This window comes from Diadema antillarum, unplaced genomic scaffold (genome assembly GCF_040938485.1).
Source record: "Diadema antillarum isolate AM-2024a unplaced genomic scaffold, OU_Dant_1.0 scf00000182, whole genome shotgun sequence".
NCBI classification, from domain to species: Eukaryota; Metazoa; Echinodermata; class Echinoidea; order Diadematoida; family Diadematidae; genus Diadema; species Diadema antillarum.
The window spans coordinates 885,633-908,807 of NW_027271071.1; the positions used below are offsets into that span (position 1 = coordinate 885,633).

Below are 23,175 nucleotides of genomic sequence, written 5' to 3' on the forward strand. Positions count from 1 at the left end.
TTGCTCCCAGGCTCAGATTTATTAAGCCATGTCGAGAGTGTTCGTGTACGTTACGTGGGCGACCACTGCATTAGCATAGACTTTGCACGTAAAACGTGCATCTATTATGGACGTGAATATGAGTCTCGCACGGCAACGCTAACACCAGCACCGAACTTGAAATGACGAAAATGTTAATCCCTAGGGGCTAGTGTTAGTCAATGGCGAAAAAGCACGTAAATCGCTAACACAATCGGCGGAGCTCGGTTCAGCAGACGACATTCAACACCGAGCCCAGCACCAGCAACCGGAAATACGTCATAATTTTGAGGTCAACTCCCAACACTGACGTGATTTCAAGTTCGGTTTTATCGCCGATGCTAGTGCTGAGATAGCACTAGCACTAGCACTAGCACCAAACTTGAAATCACCCATTTTCTAAATTACCTATTGTGAATATAATGGTTTGACCCCAAATGACCTTTAGGGAGACCTTATAAGGAAAAGTTGACATCAGACAATAAAAGAACTTCAGAATCGAATTCCTTGACCCATAAAACCTCTAAAGCTGACTTTTCAGATTATTGTAACACTTTAAAGGTTTTTTTGTTATGGACTGGCCTTTAAACGTAGGTGGCAGCCATATTGGATTTTGCAAATATGCCGCCCCGGAGGGCGCCCTTCACAAGAAATACGCCTTTTTTTCAGCCGTCGACAACTGCAATTCTATTACTAAGGCTAGCATTCCTGGAATATTGATCATGGGCAAGCCATTTTTTCCAATAAACTGTTATGAATACAATGGCTTGACCCCTAAATGACCTTTAGGTTACCTTATAAGGAAAATTGACTTCAGACCATAAAAACAACTTCAGATTCGAATTCCTTGACCCGGAAAACCTCTTAACCTGACTTTTTAACTGATTGTAACCCTTTTATGTTTTCAAATTCAAGTGACCTTTAAACCTATATGGCGGCCATATTGGATTTTGCCAATATGGCCGCCCCAGAGGGCGCCCTTCTTGGCGCCCATCAAAAATCGAAATAGTATGGTTTGGGCTACATGTGTGCCAAATTTTGGTGCTTCTGGAAAATTTTGAACCAAAAATCCCTTGCGCCCCCCACTATAATGACTTTGGATCCAATCTTATACATGGTGTATTTTGATTGCACGAGCTGAATGTCTGGCCTTTTCATACTATCCGAGAAATGAATATATTTTCATTGTCTTAGATACGAATTTAGTACAGAAGATAAAAACTGCCATTTTCATCTTTTTCTAGAATATCCCCCTTGCATGTTTCCGATAGCTGAATGCCAAACACCACATTCATCAGCTTCAAGGCAGTGACAATTTTTGAGATTACCCTCATGTGATGGTCTTCTAAATTGAGGAGGAATTCTGATGCACGCAAAGTGCCACAGAACTGAGCTATTATTGCTCCTTTGTTGTTTTAGAATCATAGACTGTACAGCAGTAAGCATCTTGGTAGTCTTAATGATTGAAGATGAACACTCAAGGGCAATCAGGAAAGAGGCTACTCATTCCTTATTCATTCTGCATTATTCCAGAAATATATCTAGTGTCTAGCAAATCTAGTTTCAGTTTGTGGCCAACAAACAAGCTTGTGAATGGGGTGCCTGGTAGGGTGACCGTGGCATTTCTTGCCATTGCGAGACTTTTCCTTGTTTGTCTTCAATCTCTCGAGGCAGCATCAAGTTTTTGAAGATCACCTTCAATTGTATCAATGGTTGCTTTTGTACAAATATTTTACTGACTGGGATTAAATGTAATCATTAACGAGGTTCCACGATGCAAAGTGATGTGTTCCCTGAGAGGCAAAAACAAACCGCTTTAGCGCGCAATTCCGGAACCGCGCATATACCCGCCTGGCTATATGGGATGTAACGCTTACATGCTTGCTTGCCCACATGTATGGGACAGGGGTATGCCCCCCCCCCCCCTTGCTCAGTTTTTGTCCCTCAGCATGGCTTGATGACATCATTGGAACCTCGTCCTTACATTTTGCATTTAGTGGCGACCATTTTGAGAGATGGCTGTCATTTTGAATTGAGAGATGGCTGTCATTCTGCTTGAAATGGAAATGAATTCGGTCTAACTAGAACTATTCTGGCATATTCATCTAAGGCGCTTACAATGTAGTATTATGTGTTTTCTATATAGCAGCCATCTTGAATTTCAACATGGTTACCTGTCTAATGATCCACAATTATGAAACAGCTGTACTGGAACGTTGGACACCACAAGCATGCGCATTCTTGAAAATTTGATGCTTCTACAATAATTGCAACCTAGGATATGGGTAAAAACGCTACGGCGGCCATTTTGAAATTCAGGATGGCAGCCTACAAACTGGACAAAACAATGCACAATATTAGAAAAAGATATATCAGAGTGTCTGACATCACAACGTGGCATTTTGAACCAAATTTGAAGCTTCTACAATGCTCACTTTATGAGATATGGGTCAAATTACAGTTTCCCATGGCGGCCATTTTTAAATTCAAGATGGCAGCCTAGAAATTGTATCAAACAATCCACAATATCAGAAAAAGATATATCAGAGTGTCTGACACTACACTCATACATTTTGCACCAAATTTGAAGCTTCAACAATGCTCACTTTATGAAATATGGGTCAAAATACAGTTTGCTATGGGGGCCATTTTGAAATTCAAAATGGCGGCTGAAGACGTGGTTGGAAAAAATGGAACCAAAGTTCTTTGGATTCAGCACCCCCAAATTGACAAAGTTAGCCACAAAAAAAAAATCAATTTTGGCACAAAATCTCACAGGATTACATAGTAGCCTCTACTATAAGCTTGATGGATATGAAATGGAGAATAACCTAAATCTGATAACAGACGAAGACATAGCCTACAGGCCCTTGCTGCGTGCTGAATTGCATTATCCTATCTCAATTTTCAAGTGTCACAACATTACCACTGATAAACCAGTGCATGGAAAATATCACCCCAAATACTTGTGTACAACTAATATTCATCTTTTACGTTAAATTCATAAATTTTAATTGGCGAAAATATTTCTTTTAGCATGCATGTTCATCCAACTAAGGACAATCATTCGACAAGAATGTGTTTTCATCATTATAAGACAGCTCTCCATGCATCAGGTCGAGTTGTCCAACAAGGCCCGTGTGCGAGGTCGAGTTGTCAAGAATTACACTCCCGATGTCCCGATCCCGTAACGATAAACAAAGTATTGCTACCGTACCCCGTACAAACGATCTTCGCGTTAGTCCCACCTACGTATTTTTGGAATGATTTTATGTGAAACACTGAGGTGAGAGGATCGAGAGAGGATCGAGCGAGGACTGTGCGCCAGCTGAGAAATTGCTTCGCTACCTACATGTGACCTACCTGCGACAAGGTCATAAATATATCCATTCAGTGCAACGTCTCAACAGAGATAGACCAGCAGCTCAAACAGTGCTACTTTCATGTATTTTTGTAAGTTTTGTCTTTTGGGTGATTTCGTGAACTTTTTGATTTTGCAATTTCTGTTTGACTTGGCATGTTGCAACCTGTCCCTGAGTGAGCTATGTCAGTGCCAGTGGCTGTTCAGTCACAGTGCAGTGCGCGGTTAGATATGCCCAGCTGGCTTGGGTAAAATACGGCCGGGATCAGGAATAGAATTCTGAGTCTATCTAGTTCTGGGCGCTTGTGTACTTTCGGACCTGCTTGTCAATGCAAATGATCGTCAAACATGCACAAAATGTAAATTTATGGAGGTGTATCCTATTACCGAACGATTTTTGTTTTATTGCTCCAAACGGGCAACATTATGCAATAATTCCGCCAAAAATATCCTTATAGATAACTGAAATGCTGATGATTTTACCTGTACCGAAAATACTTGAAAAATAAGCCAACTTCTAGAAAAAATCCGTATTTCAAATAACCCTTCCACAAAAGTTGTCTCATTTTACCGACGCAAATCATATTGTATTACCGAACGTGCGCCCTCTGTATTGGGAAAATTGTACATTGTATTTTCGGTCAATGTTTATTAACGCAAGACAACGTACATCGAAATTTTAGCAATTATTACGTAAATTTGAGGTAAATTACGTTTTGTTTTGTTTTTTTGCTGCAGTTTAGCAATTTTCGGCACTGGCTTCCCTGTGAGATAACAGCGCGTAGTGCAATGAATGCGTATTCGAGTTGTTGTACGCGCTCCATTGACAAAGTACGCGTTCGGTAATAGGATACCGTTCGGTAATAGGATACCTGACTATCACTGGCATAGCCAGGGGGGGGGGGGCGATGGGGGCGGTCGCCCCCCCTAAGATTTGGACCGGAGATTTGGGAGGCGGAAAAAAAAAAATGCGTGTATACTGTATGCATGCACATGAAGCGGGTCTCCTTTGCAACCTTTCATCAAATAAGATATTTTTTTGAATATTTCACTCAAATTGTGCACCAGATCGTTGAATTTCAATTCAAAATATGCAAAATCTCTCGTGCTTGGGAGGGGGAAACCCCCTCCCAAACCCTCCCCCTCTGTGCCTCTTTCCCTAGCTTGGTACACTTTTTAGATTTGCACAAAAATTATGAATAATTCTGAGTGCACAAGACTTATCACTTATATTCCGAAAACTCAAGGTTCCCTCATGTATAAGGGGAGTTTCCCCTTTTAATCGACCCTTTCCTCCCTCAGTCCCCCCCCCCCCCCTCCCCATCAGTTGGGTTTTTTTTTTGTGATTTCCCAAATGTTGATTCCATCAAATATGCGTATACGAGATATCTCAATTTCAACCTCAAAAAGGCAAAAGCTCCATCGGAAGGGAAGGGTTGAGATAACACTCGCCCACGCCTTCTCCCTGCTCGCCCGCCCCTCCCCCCCCCCTTCCGCCATGCATAGAAGTAGACTGTGGCTATACCCAGATCGCTTTATTTCAATTCTAAAAACGCAAAAGCTCCGCGAGCGGGAGGGGAAATCCCCCTTCCCCTAAGCTCTACCTCACTAGACTTTATACATACACACAGATGGTGCACATTCGGAATAAGAGCTAAATTCCGTGATTTTAACACTTCGATGAAAAAGTATTGCACCAAAAATTTGCACCAGATCGCTGAATTTCAGGTCTGAAAACGCAAAATCACGTTCGTGTGGGAGGGAATATGCCCCTATCATCTACACCCTCGTGTGCATGCTTTTTCTGTTTGATTGCTGAACAGACAGCGTTCATGATATTCAGTGTAAGAATTAATACAAGAAGATTATTTAAATGATACCATTTTATAGGCATATTGTTCAATAATAATCTACACTAAAATATACTGCAACCTTAAACAAGTGGGACTGTTTCAATTTGTTAAAACACGCAAAAACATGCATCAAATTGCACCATTTGCAACATCAAAATGCAAAAAGTTCTCCCACACCTTCCCCTCCCCCCTCGCTCGCTCCGCTCGTTCGGGTTCAGTCGCGTTCATGATATTCAGAGAAAAAAATTAATACAAGAAGTGTATTTAAATCATTCCATATTACAGGCTAATTGTTCAATGATAATCTACATCAAGATATACTGCAACCTTAAACAAGTGGGACTGTTTCAACTCGTTAAAACACGCAAAAACATGCATCAAATTGCACCATTTGCAACATCAAAATGCAAAAAGTTCTTACCGTGGGAGGGGGGACACCCCCTCCCACACCCTCCCCTCCCCCTTCGCTCGCTCCGCTCGCTCGGGTTCAGTCACGTTCATGATATTCAGTGAAAAGAATTAATACTAGAAGTGTATTTAAATAATACCATTTCATAGGCAAATTGTTCAATAATAATCTACACCAAAATATACTGCTACCTTAAACAAGTGGGACTGTTTCACGTCGATAAAACGCGCAAAAACATGCATCAAACTGCACCATTTGCAACATCAAAATGCAAAAAGTTCTTACCGTGGGAAGGGGGACACCCCCCTCCCACACCCTCTCCTCCCCCGCGCTCGCTCCGTTCGCTCGGGTTCAGTCGCGTTCATGATATTCAGTGAAAAAATTAATACAAGAAGTGTATTTAAATCATGCCATATTACAGGCAAATTGTTCAATGATAATCTACATCAAGATATACGGCAACCTTAAATAAGTGGGACTGTTTCAACTCGTTAAAACATGCAAAAACATGCATCAAATTGAACCATTTACAACATCAAAATGCAAAAAGTTCTTACCGTGGGAGGGGGGACACCCCCTCCCACACCCTCCCCTCCCCCTTCGTTCGCTCCGTTCGCTCGCGTTCAGTCGCGTTCATGATATTCAGTGAAAAGAATTGATACTAGAAGTGTATTTAAATGATACCATTTTATAGGCAAATTGTTCAATAATAATCTACACTAAAATATACTGCTACCTTAAACAAGTGGGACTGTTTCACGTCGATAAAACGCGCAAAAACAAGCATCAAATTGCACTATTTGCAACATCAAAATGCAAAAAGTTCTCACCGTGGGAGGGGGGACACCCCCCTCCCACACCCTCCCCTCCCCCTCGCTCGCTCCGCTCGCTCGGGTTCAGTCGCGTTCATGATTCAGTGAAAAGAATTGATACAAGAAGTGTATTTAAATTATACAATTTTACAGGCAAATTGTTCAATAATAATCGACATCAAAATAAACTGCTACCTTAAACAAGTGGGACTGTTTCATGTCGATAAAACGCGCAAAAACATGCATCAAATTGCACCATTTACAACATCAAAATGCAAAAAGTTCTTACCGTGGGAGGGGGGACACCCCCCTCCCACACCCTCCCCCCCTCGCTCGCTCCGCTCGCTCGGGCTCGATCGCTTCGCTCCCTCGCAGACTAACCGCCCCCCCTAAGATGAAATCCTGGCTACGCCGTTGCTGACTATAAATGACGTACTAAAAAAACCGCAATGTTCAGTTCAGTTCACTGAGTCCTGACATCTAGCAAACAATTCGACTAGCCTACATGGCTCTAATTAAACTTACTAACGACATAACGTTTATAGGCATCTATTAAACGTTAGAGTAAATTTAGACCATAGAGTTCTACTGTTGAATGTCGTATTGACAGGTCTAGTCTAACCTGTTATAGCGACCGTTTTGAAAATGCTGGGGGCTCATCTAGAAAAGTCTAATGTTAGGTGAGGGAGAATGGAGCACTACACTACTTCAGTATGGAGATAGATGCCACAGTCATTAGTTTTTCAAAATATCAGAAATAGAATTCTGACATTTATGCAAATAATGCAGTTTTGTATACCACAACTAACCCTAACCTGTAACCGTTCTAATCCTAAACATAGGTAGTACTAGTAGTATGACCAAGCGTTGTGTGACCGGACAGGTTGTGGGACCGGACGCATATTGTAAGTGCGTCTGTAATGAAAATGACGCACCCAGGAATTCTCATGCCGTTTTCAGAGTACAATGTATGTTGTCTAGCATATATGAGGAGTCTATATCAAGTCTTTGAGGTAAAGAAGGGTGCATATTCTATGTAAAATAGGTAAGTTTTCACGCGTGAACGTACAAACTTAAGTGTCCGGAAACCCAACCCCCCATCATACACATAGTATGGTAGGTGTTCAACCCACCGACCAGGTCCATAACGACCGACCGCGCGTTATAATGGCATTGCGCGTACAGAAAGAAAATGTACGCATGGGACTACGCGCAACGGTGTTCGATTCTTCACTGGGCTATGCTACCGAGTAAAATGTGGCAAAAACAACTAAGTATTCCCTCTAAATAACGTAAATTTAGCAAAATCGAATAAGGTTTATCGTGCAAAAGTTCTACATATAACTAGGCATAGGCCTAACTTTGCTGACTCGTTGTTAGATGTAGAGTATCCTTCCGTAATAAATTTGACGATTTTGACCGCAAAATTGTCACCGCCGCTTCTACGATCGTGCACACATGTTACACATACACATGACATAAACATTTTGTCGCCCGCTACGACCGTACGAGTTGATGCAGAAACGAGAAATGAATGTGAAAAAACAAACCGACTCGTCTAATTTATTTCAATTACGATGAAAAGTTTCCTAATGAAAATCAAGTCAAATTCATCAAACAGTCCTTCAAAAGTAATATCGAAGGATTCAAAATATATTCAAATATTATTGGGGAAAAAATGAAGGCTAGAAAAAAACAGCGGCCTGTCAAAAAAACGCATTTAAGTGCCCTTTATACGTATTGTCAGGGTGGTGGGTTGAAATGAGCAGGGCAACTGAGTGCGGAAAAAATGACACCCCACGCGTTCGAAGCCGCCATCTAAGAGCGCGTACCTCAGATCGCATTTTCAGTGCGCGCTTGTGAATCCGGAGTATTTTCTCCACACGTGAGTAAAATTTCAGGCAAATTGTGAGATTTTTCACGATTCTATTGATAGAAAAACTTTAGGTGTCCGGTATTACAGTATGAACACCCAACCATACTCTAGGAGTAACTAGACAGTAGGACTGAGGAGTTTGCCCATGCAGGAATTATACAGCCTGTACGTGTATGAGATCCAAGGTTAGATATCATTCACGTTCACTACAAAATCACAAAGTACCAATTAAGATTTAAGTACACCATATAATTTATAAAGTAAAGTGTGCATGTTGTTTCCATTTGCAAAATAAGCAGTGCACATGTATCTGATGTTCTATTGCAGGTCAATAAGGTAGCAATATGAGACTTCCCATTCAAAGACTGTCTCTATACGAAATTGTATATACATTTTATCAACTGTGAAATAACAGTTCAGCAGACTACCAAACAATCATACTGATGGAATTTCATTTATTCATTTCCAATTGTTTTGTCAAAATTCACACATTCTTGTCATGTCACTCATGTGAACAGTTTTATTCGTGGAAGGTGATACCTCGCAAGTAGTTTCAAATTAGTTGCTAATTAATTAGACATTTGACCATGAATGCGTAATAACCTAACAGAGCAGTACACCTTTCATTGTGTGATCATTTGTTTTTCTGTGCATTTGAATTCTTTGCAATCAGAATTATTATCACTCTAGCCACACACTGCCATCATGCCTCCATCGAGAGGGGTCAAGAAGCCAAAGGAGGACAAGAGTGACCACAGAGTGCTGGCCAACCGCTACAGGGTTGAGAAAAAGCTCGGCAGCGGCAACTTCGGCACAGCATTTCTTGTGTTTGACATGAAGGCAAACCCAAGCAAGGGAGAGGAACAGTGGTAAGTTCAATTATGTGAGAGAATTTGTATCACTGACACCGTTAGGAAAATCATGTCCTGTGTATACAGAGTGAGATTTTTGACATGTTATTGATGTTACAGATGTTGGTTTCTGTTCAAGTGCATGTAATAGATTAGATCAAAGACAAATCATCATTCAAGTTACACTGCACACAGATCTTGCTGTTTCCCCCGATCAGATTTTTAAGTGGAAACAAAGACTGTCTTTCTAGTTCATGATTGAATTGGGTCGAGGTATGATGTACAAATATTTCACATAGAGATGGCTTTCCTAAAGTATATTAAATGGAATTTTACAAAAGAAAAAGAAGAAAAGAAATATTTTTACACTTGATATAATCTCCAAGAACTGCCAGTGCAATGGTTGGATTATATTAGGGCAACACTACCGGTATGTCAATTTATTTTTTGGTTCTTTGCTTTTGTGTTTTTTTGTGATCATTTAAGGTTTTTATTTTTATTTTGATAAACAATGATGTGTTGATTTTATTTGTAGGTCTGTTGCATAATACCGCTGAAACAACATGATGACTTTGGAAACTGTGTATTTTTTTTAATTTTTTTTTATTTTTTTTTTTTTTTGGGGGGGGGGGGGTTAAGATTTACCCAGCAAGTCATTGTTAGATGGTACTACTGCAAAGTTGAGGAGTAGGAGAAACTTAGTCATAAACATTGCCATATCAATGATGTTATTGGAGACTCCTTATTTAAGTTTAAGGGAAAAATTTTCTCCCTTACAATTGCCCAGGAAAGTGCTGAAGGAAATATCCTGCGGTGACCTAGCGCCGGACGAGACAGTCGACGCTATGCACGAGGCCAAGCTCCTGTCCAAGCTGCACCATCCCAACATCGTCAAGTTCTATGACAGCTTCCTCGACGGCGAGTTCTTCTGCATCATCACAGAGTATTGTGAGGTAAGGGAAAGGAGAGAGCTTCCCTGTTGTGGCTGCTTGCTTGTTCTGCCTGTTCTTTTATACATCCTAAAGATACATTTCCGAATGATAGCATTTTGCAAAATGAATATTTTAGATAGATTTGAAGTAAGTTTACAGAGATAGATATCACGGAAGCAAGTGCAGTGTAACATTGGCAATTGAATGTTTCATGCACCTGGTAAGGTTGGAGAGTAAGTTAACGATTGGCAATAACAAAATGATGTGTATCGGCTGTAAATATTGAAAGTACAGCTAAATAGAAAAAGGAAAACCAAATTTCAACTATGAACACTGTCCCGTAATCATTTTTAACTTAACAGGATGTTTTTCATCCATGTGTAATGTAACTTGTGTACACACATTTTCCTTCACAGACATAGCATTTTGCAGTGCCCAGCGGGTGTGTGGTATAAGCGGATATAAAGATGCTTTATGTCTGATTCCTCTTTCAAGGTTTGTTCAAGTTTATTACTTCATTTGCCTGATAGGGAGGAGATCTGGATGAAAAGATCACAGCTTGGAAAAAGGGTGGGAAGTCATTTGACCAGAATGTCATCATGGACTGGTTTGTGCAGCTAGCTCTGGCAGTACAACACATGCACAGCAGGTATGTCACATGACCTGGGCCCTGTTTTGTGAAGAGTTAGAATTGATTATATAGTTGATTGCAACTGTAGGTCTATGGCAGCCTGTGTGGTAAAGGAAATTTAAAATCGATTTTATCTGATGATAAAACAGGGCCCCGAAAGCAGAATTTACCCCAAACATGTTGGTTCATGTTGATTCAGTGAATGCAGAAAGAGCTATCAAAGGAGGAGGCTTCAGTGAAGCCTGAGGAAATTTGGATTATCCTTTCAAAAGTTATTAGTTCTTATAGGTTTGTTTGTAACATTATCGTTGGATGGGAAGGCTACAGTAATTTAGAATGACCATAGAATGATATCATGGAAATATGAAGAAAATTCCACCCAATTTTGTTTGTTATCGAAGTAATTTTTTTTTTCAACTTGTAACTGACAAATATTTTGAGTTATATTCTTTTATCATCAAATTAACTCCTTATATAGACTGTCCCAATTTCTTCAGTCTTCGCCAATGTGCGTTGCTAACATGTGTGCCGTCACTGAATCCACATGTATGTTCCGGATAAATTTCTGTGTAGTCACTCTCTTATTCAAAGCAACACGCTTGAGGTACTGTAATAGTGGATATTTTCGTGTGAGTAATTCTTCACTCTCAACAAGTTAAGATGAGTTTCATGTGTTTAATTCTGTTGAATCAAGACATGAAATTCCTGGAGCATATTAAAACAAGCAAGAATATTCGTGTACTTTCATTTTCGCACTAATTTCTGATTGCTTGAAATATGCAAAAATTGCAACACCACAGAAATGTCTACTTTTTAAAAGTAGTTCTTGCTGGGGAAAACAAAATGATGAAATGGTGTTATATCAATCGTGGGACATCTCTTTACCCTGATCACTAGGCGAGTGCTTCACAGGGACCTGAAGACCAGAAACATCTTCCTAAAGAAGAATATGATCAAGATCGGCGACTTTGGCATCTCGCGCGTTCTCATGGGCACCACCGACATGGCCAGCACCTTTACAGGCACCCCGTACTACATGAGTCCAGAGGTCCTGAAACATGAAGGGTACAACAGCAAGTCAGACGTCTGGTGAGTGTGTGATTGGGGTTGGGGTGGGTGGTGCACACACTATACTGTCTGTACATCATCCTTTACCTCTCCCTCTTGTGAGAAATTAAAACTTTCATGAACATTCAAACCAAAATTACAGCACAAGTGATTCAAAGGCAAAAAAAAAAAGAAATAGAACGAGAACAAGAAAAATAGATGTGACTCATTATGTCTGGAGCACTATCACTCACTGGGATAATAGTTTTGCTTTTGTTTTTCCTTTTTATGTACATTCATGCAGCTTTGCTTATAGAAGGAATAGGCAAGTCAGAACAAGACACACTCTAAACTTTGATAGTAGGATAATTCACTGTGTGTGATGATATACCATACCAATTGACAGCACAATCTCCACTTCCCTGTGAGGTTCAACATTTGTTACCTCCGCCAAGGGAGGAGGTTATGTTTTCGTTACCGTTGGTTTGTTTGTTAGCTGGTTAATTAGTTTGTTTGTTTGTCTGTGTGCAAAATAACTCAAAAAGTTGTGACCGGATTTGGATGAAACTTGTAAGAATGGTTGAGAATGACACAAGGAACAGATGATTGAATTTTGGGAGTGATGCGGAAATTTTTTATGGGTTTTATGAAGAATTTTTGATATTTTGCCATGTAGGGTCAATGAACTTGAGAGTTCAAGCTGCTTATTTTTGAAGTTTACATGCACGCGCTTAAGTGCATGCTCTAGTTTCTGCTGGGGCAAGGCGTGCCGCGCATCTGAGGGTTTATGATGTAACAAAGGCTTCTATATTGGGAAATCGGGCGATTTTTCAGTGGTTGGAAATCACTGATCTCTATGGAAGAGCAAGATCATCGGAAAGTAACTGCTTGGCGGAGGTCTGCGCTCTCAGAGTGCTTTTCTAGTTTTGTTTGTTTTGTTTTTGTGTTAGTTTTTTTAATGTGAACCACTTTGCAAGACTTCTCACTCATTCTATATCCAAACAGGTCGATTGCGTGCATCCTGTATGAGCTTTGTGCCCTCCAGCATGCATTTGAGGGTCAGTCATTGATGGGGGTCATGTACAAGATTGTGGAGGGGAAGACGCCAACCATTCCACAGCAGTATGACAAGAACATCCAGGACATATTGAATGTGTGAGTACTAATCACAGTTATTGCACCAGCAAACCTCTTGTATCTTAAAAGCAAATTTATTCATCAAACTGGACACCAGAGTGCAGACAAGGAGTTCATATTTTCTCTCTGCATCCGTATGGTACATTTCGTTTTCATTCGTTGTTTGGCTGTCTTTTCTTTCTCATTTTCTCACTTTGTTGCTGTTACTATTATTGCATTATTATAGAATGCTTAACAGAGATCCTGCCAAAAGACCATCGGCTGTGGAGGTCACCAAACTTCCCTTTGTTACACGACACATAGAGGTGGGTTTAGACACTTACAAATTATTCGTGATTCGGATGTGTGTGTATAAACTATCAAACTTGAAATGTAATACAGAGGAATGTGAAAGTCTTCTAATCTGTCAAACGAAGCCGCTTTAAAATGTACAATTTATCAGCCAAAGTGATAGGTTGTGATCGTTTCATTTTGGTAATATATTATTAATTGACAGCAACAATATCTACTTACATGTATGTCTATCCTAGTAATCTTGAAAATCACACTTTTCTAGAGCTTTCATATGAAGGCACTGACTCGGAGGTCCCTTTCTAAAGAGATACTGTTTAATCTCCTTGTATTGAAAATTGTGGGGTTAATTTTGTATTTAGCAAAAGACCATGTTTATCTTCCCAACGCAAGAGACCTGCAATCAATAGAGATCAGTCAAATCATGGACATTCAGACAATGCTCAGTTTTACTCAAAAAGAATTGACATTCTGCACTGACAAGCCATGCCTAGGAAGTTAGTAAAAGTCATGCTAAAAACATTAGTCCTTAGTAGCCATGCTAAGAAAGATAGTTGTTTAGTGTAGCCATGCCAAAAGAGATAGTCATGAACACGTAATCTTGTTGGGTTGTTATCACTATGCATGTGTACCAAGAACGCCCAAGATAGCAGTAGTCATACCAAACTATGAAATTTCCTATCTGCCACTCGCTCTGTATGTTCCCTCACAGAAAATGAAGAACAAGATGGCGGAGTACCGCGAGCAGCAGGAGGAGGATGCACGGAAGCTGAGCGAGGAGACGCAGGAGATTGCGGCGATGATGCGGGAGAAGACGCACTACGAGGACCTGCAGAACGAGTCGCTACGGCAACGGCAGGAGCCCGCGGGTCTCTCGCCACCAGAGGAGGATGACTACCTGAAGAAGCTGACACCCAGAGAGAGGATGCAGCTGAAGAAAATGCAAAAAGCTGACCAGGAGGCTGCTAGGCTCAGGTGAGCTGAGATCACATTCTCTTCTTTACCCTCCTCTTTGTATATAGCTATCCATCTCTCTTCTGTCTATCTTTCTATCTTTCTATCTATCTGTTTATTTAGCCATCCAACTTTCTATCTTGCTGAATCTATCTATGCATCTATATTGTTACTCTTGACATTAAGATCTTTTAGAAAGAAAAAAATTAATAAAGATGGCTTATTTTAGCTTTCTCCACTTGAATCACTTGCACATGTTATCTGTTCCAGTTCTGCTACATTGACTGCAGTATGATTTTCTTTAACTAATGTTCGTCGGATGAGAATGAGAAGGCCATTAAGTTGCCATGAAACCCATAGTTTTCAAGACAGCTTAACGCCCTATTCATTCTCAGCTGAAGTGTTGTTTTATTTCACAGGGTTTTTTCTCTTTGTGCTTATTATTAAAGATATAGAATTTATAGAAGTGCAGAGTAAGATACTAACACCTCAGATGAAATCTTAAGATGCCGATACAGCAATGGTAATTCCAGAAATACAATTTATTTCATGTTGAGTTGTAAGCTTTAACCCTAATCAGGCTGGGCTTTTTTGGCTATGCTATATCTGGGGGGGGGGGGGGGGGGGGGGATTCCGCCCCCCCTTCAGATCTCGCCTATGGAACGCGCGATCGGGCCGAAAATCGGCACACGCGACGCCCGCGACGTATTCTATCAAAATGTATGGTTGCTTTCTCCGAAAAATTATTCTTATATTTTATATTAATTAATTATTGTAATTTATGCATAAAATCAGTTTTGGGCTCTAAATCACTTATTAATGCTCCAATTAAGCTAATTTCTTTTTTAAAATGTTTCTTGTATCATTCTTCTGAGACATAGGATAAAAAAAAATCTGTATCGAAATTGATTTGTTATGTATTTTATTGTTTTTTGAATTTCTTATGTATTTCCTTGTTTTTTGACCTTTTGTTTTTGTTTGTTTTTTGGCCAAAATTTGTCACAGACATTTTTCGAAGCATTATTATGCTAAAATAAATTAATTTCGGCCATTCTAAGTGAAGATATGAATTTTTATGTGAATTAATTGAAAAAAATTATTAGTGGAAAAGTGAGCAAAGAAAATGGGATTCCAATCCCATTTTCTTTGCTCACTTTTCCACTAATAATTTATATTCTTTCTGGTCAGTTTATTCTGTCTTTATTAATTGAAAAAACACAATTTGCATTGGATTTGTACACAAAATCACGTTTTGGAGCAATTTTGGGGTTGACAAATTTTTTTCGAACAGGCGTCGCGTCAAAACGGTACGCGCGGGCGCAACAATTTTGGTCTCAAAAGTTGCGCGATACTTGAAAGAAAAAAGTCATGAAACATCGCAGCGGGAGCTTATCGCGTTGCGAAGATATTGCGCGAAACGTCGAGGGGGGCGGATTCCGCCCCCCCCCCCCCCCAGCCTGATTAGGGTTAATGCTTTAGTGTTGGTATTATGAAAGACCATGTGCTCCTTGTCCTCCTGTCACAGCATGCATGCAAGGAGCAACCTGGCAGAAAACATAATGCGCAAGGAGACGCTGAAGGAGAGCCGTGGAACACGGAAGATACCTGCCTGGCAAGGGGGAAAGGGTGAGGTAAGTCAAAATTGGATAGTATGGGCACATGAAAGATGCCTGCCTGGCAAGGGGGAAGGGGTGAGGTGAGTCAAGATGGATAGTATGGGAACATGAATGATTCTTGCCTGGCAAGGGGGAAGGGGTGAGGTGAGTCAAGATAGGATAGTATGGGCACATGAAAGATGCCTGCCTGGCAAGGGGGAAAGGGTGAGGTAAGTCAAAATTGGATAGTATGGGCACATGAAAGATGCCTGCCTGGCAAGGGGGAAGGGGTTAGGTGAGTCAAGATAGGATAGTATGGGAACATGAAAGATTCTTGCCCTGCGAGGGGGAAAGGAGTGAGGTGACTCAAGATTCAGATCTGTTTAGAACTTATTGTGGATACATTGATAATTTTTGTGACTATCATCCTCTGCTAGCTACATATTAGTTTGGAGAAAAAAAAAAAGTTCACAGTAGCAACTGTAAAAGAGCACAAGCAGATGGCAATCTTTAGATTGATAAAACCAATGCTTATGTAGAGTTCTAGTGCAGGTGGATTGCTGGTCACGACAACAAAGAATCTACTAAAATAACAACCATTTTCAATTGTTTGTTGGCTGTGACAACAAAGAATCAACATTTATATACTGCAGTTTGAACACCAAGGAATGTGGAACCAAGATACATGAGGTGTATTGATGAGATTCATAGTAGTCAAACAGGTGGTGTACAAAATAACCCCCCCCCCCTTTATAAAACTAATCGACACAAAGAAATAAACAAACCAGCAGACAAAAAAATCCACACAAAATATAAAGAGTCAACCATCTTTTGTTGCTGTAAAACACAATATTTTTGCAGTATGAAATTTTCACTAATTGGAGCTGACAGCCTTTTATGCGGCATATAATTTTTGCGAGTTGCCTGCGAGTCTTAACATGTAATGCATATAGTGTAGTCACGAACTTTCGTAGCATATTGGTTTTGCAAATCTTGCCTCGCTAAATTCGTGAAATTAAAATGCACATGAATATTCCTTGTTTTACAGTGTATGAAAAGTCTGAGGTTCTGTGGGAGAGTAGAGAAACTTCTTGCAGATATCGCCCATCTTGTCTCACCATGTTAACGTCATGATTTTTCCTTCTTGTCTAAGATGAGGGTCCCCTGGGCGCATGACAACCCCCAGGTGTACAATGACCCTGTCTTCAGGGAGAGCAGGCTTCCACAGGCCCCCGACGCCTCGGTGTACCTCAACAGCAGCCAGACAATGTACGAAGGTGGGGAGGACCGGTACTGGGACAGAGAAGACATAGGCACAGTCAGAGAAGGTATATAGTAGGAAAGGGGGAGGGGAAGGGTTGGATCAGATGGGGGGGGGGGGGGGGGGAGGGGGCAGGAGGGAGTTTAAAGAAGTTGCTGCATTGAAGCCTGTCTGCAAGCACCACTCATAGGGTGATGGAAAAAGTGATCTGTTTGAGCACATGGTCTATAAAGGCAGGTTCATTAACATAACATGTACAAATGCTGTGAAGGAGAACAAATATGGTGAAATCCTAATAGACAGGTAATCTTGACTGATATGTAGTCACTGAAGCAGGTTAGGTTGTATCAGATCTTATTTGCATTTTGAGACGGTTGAGATGAGATTCTAAGAAATGGAAATACTATATAAGCTGTTATTTTTGCAAGGGTTTAATTTTCGCGAATTTCGCGAACCTCAGTTGGATCGCGAATTTAACAGCACGCAAAGTTGTCAGTCAGTCCGCAGGCTCGTGAGATAATGAGGCAACGAACGACAATTTTATTCAGAATCACGTTTGCGCAGTTTGTGCCCTTGAGACTGACGAGATTTCGCGATACTTTGCGAAAGTTTTTGCAGAGGTCGCAATAACAGCTTTCATAGCTTTCGCAGTGCATTGTTTGACCCTGGATGGTTGGGTAGGTTATAGAGCTGATTATGCTCATTAATTTGATACCTAATTTCCCTATTTTTGATCTCAATATAGTAGTCCATTTTAGCATCAAAGTAAACGATTATTTTGCCAGTGTTCAAGAAGCTTTTAGATCATAGTTTGATGTTTTGCTAGATCTCCGTAATTTCTTCGATTTCACAATCGTGAAACTTGAGCGAGTATGATCAATTAAAAAACGAAGAGGGGCACCATTTTTAAGGTTGTGAATTTTCCTGTTGAAAACAAGGCAAATTATGTTTTCTTACCGAAAGTGGGGAAGTGAATGAACACGCCTGGAGTGTGTTGTTGATACCCAGACAATGGTCGTGGACAATGACCAGGATTGGAATGCTTCATGAGGAATTCCACTATCGCAGCTAGTCTTTGTTAATTCTGAAATGTGGCGTGTGCAAGCACATGGAAATATGTGCTTACTTCTTTCATGTGCATGCATTTCACCCTGTGTCAAGAATTCAGACTAGCAGTGCTCAGGGCAATCCACATGAATAATTGATAAAGCATTCATGTGCCTTGCAGCAGAGCTCGGGACAGGTGGCAGCCAGGTCCATTGTTCAGGGTCATTGTAAGTGCACACTCACATACACATCATTGGTTTCTGTGTAAAGTTCAAGTTTTGTATAGAGAGTGAAAATTCGATCACAATCTGGAACCTAACATTTAAAAAAAATCATGGATTCATGAAACTAATATAGGCTTTCATTTTCAAATTACCTCCAACTCAATTGTGCACTATTCAGCTATTACTCATATCAATGACACTTTTATCTGATACATAGTTTTTGAACTTACAGCATTGAGTCAGCAGCCAATGGATACTACGCAATGCGACACGCCGCGTCTTGCGACAGATTTCGACCAATCACAGACCCGGAATTCTCGGTGCGAACGCGAGGATAATCTTTTTAAACTCGACGCTAGACATGTCTCTGAATTTTGCTAGTTCCTGACCCGTATTGAAATGAAGATGAGAAAACTTGCCCTTATTGTGATACTATATACTTTAGCAGACATAGTCTTCACCATATTTTAGAGGGGCATGAAAGATTTCAGGTTGGTTTTTTGGCGTCAAACGTGAAGGAATATTTTTGAATACTATACCGAATTCGAGAGATATTTTGATATTCTATATTCTTCTTTTCCGTTTTAATTTGATCATGAGCATATTTGCTAATGTTTTCTCTTTCAGGTCGATATTAAAAATGTCGAAAACTGACAAGAAATACTCGTTCTACACGGATTTATTCATGACCATGTATCTGCTCATTACGTATGCAAGCACTGCTCAGCCGTGCATACGACTTGAATAAATACATGCGTTTTCGCTCGACGCGCTGCGGACTGACTGTTGTCTCCCATGCGCTTTGTTTATAGAGCATTTACGTAAGCATCCGCGTCGATTCGCGAAAACAACATCTCGCGAAAATGTCTACTACCTCGTCATTCGCGAAAATATGTGTACGCGAAAATAACAGCGTATACAGTATCATAATTTGTCAGACTTTGTAAGCATAAAGATGTGTCTCATTCTGTAAAGGAAAAAATAAAGAATACATTGCATTTGATTACACATTCAGTCACAGAGTACTTGTTTGTCTTAAAAGAATAATAGTCGTATTCATATTGATAAAATCAGATCTATTCTAAATCTTTCAGGTAGCTACATTTTTTTTTTTTCAGGGAATTGTTATTTCACTAAGTGAGCAAAATGAGTACTGGTATTATGATTTTGTTTTCATGGTTTGTTTGCTTATATTCTTTTTAAACAAAGTCAATTCATGTCAATGTTCTGCAGTGCTCTAATACATAATACAGGTATATAGTAAAAGTACAATATGTCAAGTAAGACAATGACATGCTGTGCAAATATCTTTTTATTTTGCTCATATATCCCAATGCCTTACTTCATTTTTTTTGTTTTTGTTTGCTTGCTTGTCTCAAGTTCCAGCCAAATCTCCATCACCAAGATACGATGCCAACGAAGACCGACCAATTAAACCAGCCGCTGTGCCAAACCCATATCTTAATGGTGAGATCTTTCTTCTGGTTATACATTTCTTGTTCCTGGTGTCAGAACTTAGACACAGAGTGTGCGGGTAACTGTCTTGAGGCAATGCTATGATGGTAGTTCAGCTATTAAAGGTTCAAATAGTTGATATTTTTTCAGCTTATGCTATTAGAGAATATAGAATTTTCTCCTTATTCTCTCCCAGAAGGAAGAAATTATGCACACATTATGTACAACTACATTTAAGTTCTTAAGATTATTATATACTTGTACACACTGATTTCCTATTATCAAGGAATGCCATTTTTTAGTTAAATGTGGACAAAAACTATGTGACTTTGCTGACCTAATGACAAGAAATTTGAGGTATTGTTGAGATGCTGCGAGTATTGTTTGAGTGAATTTGATATTATTTGCAGTAAGAGCCGTTTCCTTTTAATGGTTGTGTGTTTTCCAGCTGCAGATAACACCTTAACTCCAGGCAATCCTGACAGCCGCCCTATTACCCCTCTGAAGACACCCATTAACCTGGACGATCCAAATATCTCCATGGCAGTACCCCCTGGTGCTGCTCCCCCGTCTTCAACGAGCAAAAAGCAGCCCGTAGCCAAAAAGAACTCCAACCCCACCCAGAAATCCAAGCAAGCAAATGCAAAGCCAAAGAGTGCCAGCCCCAAGAAGGGAGCTGCAGCACCAGCGAAGAAGGCAGCCTGGTCATCAACCTCCTCCTCCTCATCGTCATCCTCCTCGTCATCGCCGACCAAAGCCACCAAACCCACACGGGCACCGCCCGTTGCCGGGGAAGAGCGGAGGACACCTTCCATCACAAAGATGGAGCGGAGGACATCGATGGAGGAAATGTGTAATCAGCTGGAGCAGTTGGCGACCGAGATTCCAGAGGACATGGACGCGGCCGACACGTTCTACTCCCAGCACGAAGACTTTGAGTCTGACTCAGATTCAGGGGTGAGTAAAGGCTACTGGTGGTAAAGACATGCTTCAAACATAAGTGGCATTGGATTACAGGAGACAAAAGAAAACTGAATATAGACAGGGTCAGAATGAATGTATATCGTATTTCAAAATTGCACTATTAACTAGTGTGTTCTGGCTATTGAGTAGTTTAATTTTAGACATGAAAGGATGCTTTGACTTTCCTGTCAAATTTTGGATAACATTTCATCATGGTGTATGGACATAGAGTGCTTCATAAGTTGAGAATGGTTTGTATTATGTTATGTTTTGTTCTGTTTTATTCCACAGAATGAAATGGATGACTATTCAGCACTTATGGGATGCATGCAGGCAGCACTGGATAAGACAACGACTGGTGAGTAAAGAGAATTTAACCCGTTGAGGACAAGTCCCGAGTGTACTCAGACATGTGTCTATGGGAAATGCGTGTTGTAGCAAAATCAGCCCATTCTCAACGGGTCAAGTGCATACTTCATCAATCAAGCTAGTATGAATGTCTCTTATGATGAAGCATTTATCAGTGACTTGACCTTAAATGGCTGATACAAATGTATCAATTTTTGCAAGTCATGTACAAGTAGTTGCTCCATGAGCATGCTGGGTAGAAGTGTACTTAAATGCTTGTTAAAGCTTCCATGTTGTCTTTTGTTTGTAAAAGGAAGAAAGTAGCTGTCACAGGGATGATTTGCAGATTGCATTGTAGTATGCATTAGTTTGTAGATGCAGAAATAAGTCATTATTCATATGATTGACCAGTCATGCTATGATGTGATTTTTATTTTAAACGATTTTGATAAAAGTGATAATATCTCCACATTTTATCATCAAACCACTGTTGGCACTGACTGCAAACAGAGTCACAGTTCAGAGTAGACAGGAATTCTTGCAAGGAAGACATTTGGGCAAACCACAATACCATGATTAGTGTTAGTGAGAATTCCTGACTTGTGCATACTTGTGTGAGCGTTCACTGACCAGTTGCCAATGGTCCTATCTCACACGCTTTAAACAAGTAGGTGAATCAGTATTGCAGATTTTTACTGCGTCATTCTGTAGCTTGAATATATTTCACTATGATGTGTGTTTCTCTTTTCCACACACGCCCATCCACCACCTGGTAGACCAAAATGCTACGATCACGGATGACACCATTGGTGCCTTCTCTCCTGCCGTTCGCGACAAGAAGATACAGAATCTCCGAGCGTATCCTTTACTCAAGGTCCCAGTCTCAGACTTTCTTGTCAAATATATTTTACTTGAAGTTAATGTGACATTAATTTATGCCAATGCCTTGACTAACAGACAGCAATGAAATATTCGTTGTGTTGTCTTGAGTGTATTGTTCAGGTGGTGAAACACCGGAAGTCAAATTTGCAGTATCCTTAGTGAAATTTGTCAGTTGAAGTTGGAAGGCTTGGAGATACTGTTTAGCATGAATGCCCACTTTGGTTGCTATCTATGTTTTCAGGGTTTTTTTTAATGTAATGCATGGTCCTTACTGTAAGGACCATCAATGAAACTGCTACCTAGGATTATACTCAAGTGATTGATTTTATTTCTGAACTGTGTTTTTTGATCATGGTTAAACTGAAACACTTCTTTCCTGTACTTGTTGAAATGGCTTTTGAGTCCAAATGAGTTCTTCCTTTACTGCACACCACCCAAAATTACATTTTGCTCGACAGTGAATGCGAAAAGAAGTTTGGTAAGGAGTCCTTTAAGAAGGCCTATGCGTTCCTCAAGGAGGCACGCTTCGGCGACATGAGGGAGACATTGGACGACTCCACCATCATGAGGAGGCTGCGCGACTTTGTCCCCAACGTCAGCGACTGTTTCCTCATTGACCAGCTGCTGTTCCTCGAGGAGCAGGCCAAGTTCACTGGCTACTAGGGTGGACATCAACGACCACCGTGACCACCAGGTCCAACCGTCTTTGTTTTGTCTGTCTGGTATGTGCTGGAAGAAGCTTGAAATTTCAATACAGTGGAAACTCAGTATAACAAGATCCTTGAAACCAAGACAATTTGTTCTTTATACTAGTATCAGATTTTTTGTTTTATCAGTAGTCAAACAATACAAAACAAAGGAATAAATTCATATTAACTGGAGAAATAAGTGTGTTATGTCGGGAATTGTGTTGTATCAGATCTCTTTATATCGAGTTTTCACTGTATTTGAAGATCGTCATTTGATCATTAATGGGAGTGCTTCAAAGTTAAACCCCATGGCTGATATATGCGATAAATCCCAATGATATGCAAACATCTTTGTATCACTAATGTATTCATGTTTATAAATTTATGTGTTTCCTCTGAGAACATAGTGACAAGCCATTCCACCCACCTATACATACTCAATGAATTTCAGTATTTTGAACCAAGTTTTGCATGCTTTAGTTGTTGCATTATCAAGCAAGCATTGGACTAAGTAGAGGCCATGAACATTAGTAAAATAT

At 40.3% G+C, this 23,175-nt stretch overlaps 1 protein-coding gene across 1 annotated transcript; it reads left to right on the forward strand.

Moving 5' to 3' along the window:
• Nucleotides 1–3,317: 3,317 nt before the first annotated feature.
• LOC139723182 (uncharacterized) lies at nt 3,318–22,970 on the forward strand. Its single transcript, XM_071634438.1, has 15 exons — nt 3,318–3,471; nt 9,003–9,198; nt 9,968–10,133; nt 10,643–10,761; nt 11,641–11,832; nt 12,796–12,945; nt 13,154–13,232; nt 13,931–14,193; nt 15,698–15,803; nt 16,921–17,095; nt 19,680–19,766; nt 20,203–20,711; nt 21,009–21,075; nt 21,842–21,923; nt 22,406–22,970. The coding sequence occupies exons 2-15, from the start codon at nt 9,035–9,037 to the stop codon at nt 22,608–22,610; spliced, it is 2,364 nt and encodes a 787-aa protein (XP_071490539.1). The 5' UTR covers nt 3,318–3,471; nt 9,003–9,034; the 3' UTR covers nt 22,611–22,970.
• The last annotated feature ends 205 nt before the right edge of the window (nt 22,971–23,175 follow it).

What these genes read in the sequence shown, in the direction of transcription:
- LOC139723182 (XM_071634438.1), top strand. Translation starts at nt 9,035, where the DNA reads ATGCCTCCATCGAGAGGGGTCAAGAAGCCAAAGGAGGACAAGAGTGAC. An exon ending in TCATCACAGAGTATTGTGAG is followed by an intron (nt 10,134 to 10,642) that starts GTAAGGGAAAGG and finishes TTTGCCTGATAG; the next exon opens with GGAGGAGATCTGGATGAAAA. An exon ending in ACTGGATAAGACAACGACTG is followed by an intron (nt 21,076 to 21,841) that starts GTGAGTAAAGAG and finishes ACCACCTGGTAG; the next exon opens with ACCAAAATGCTACGATCACG.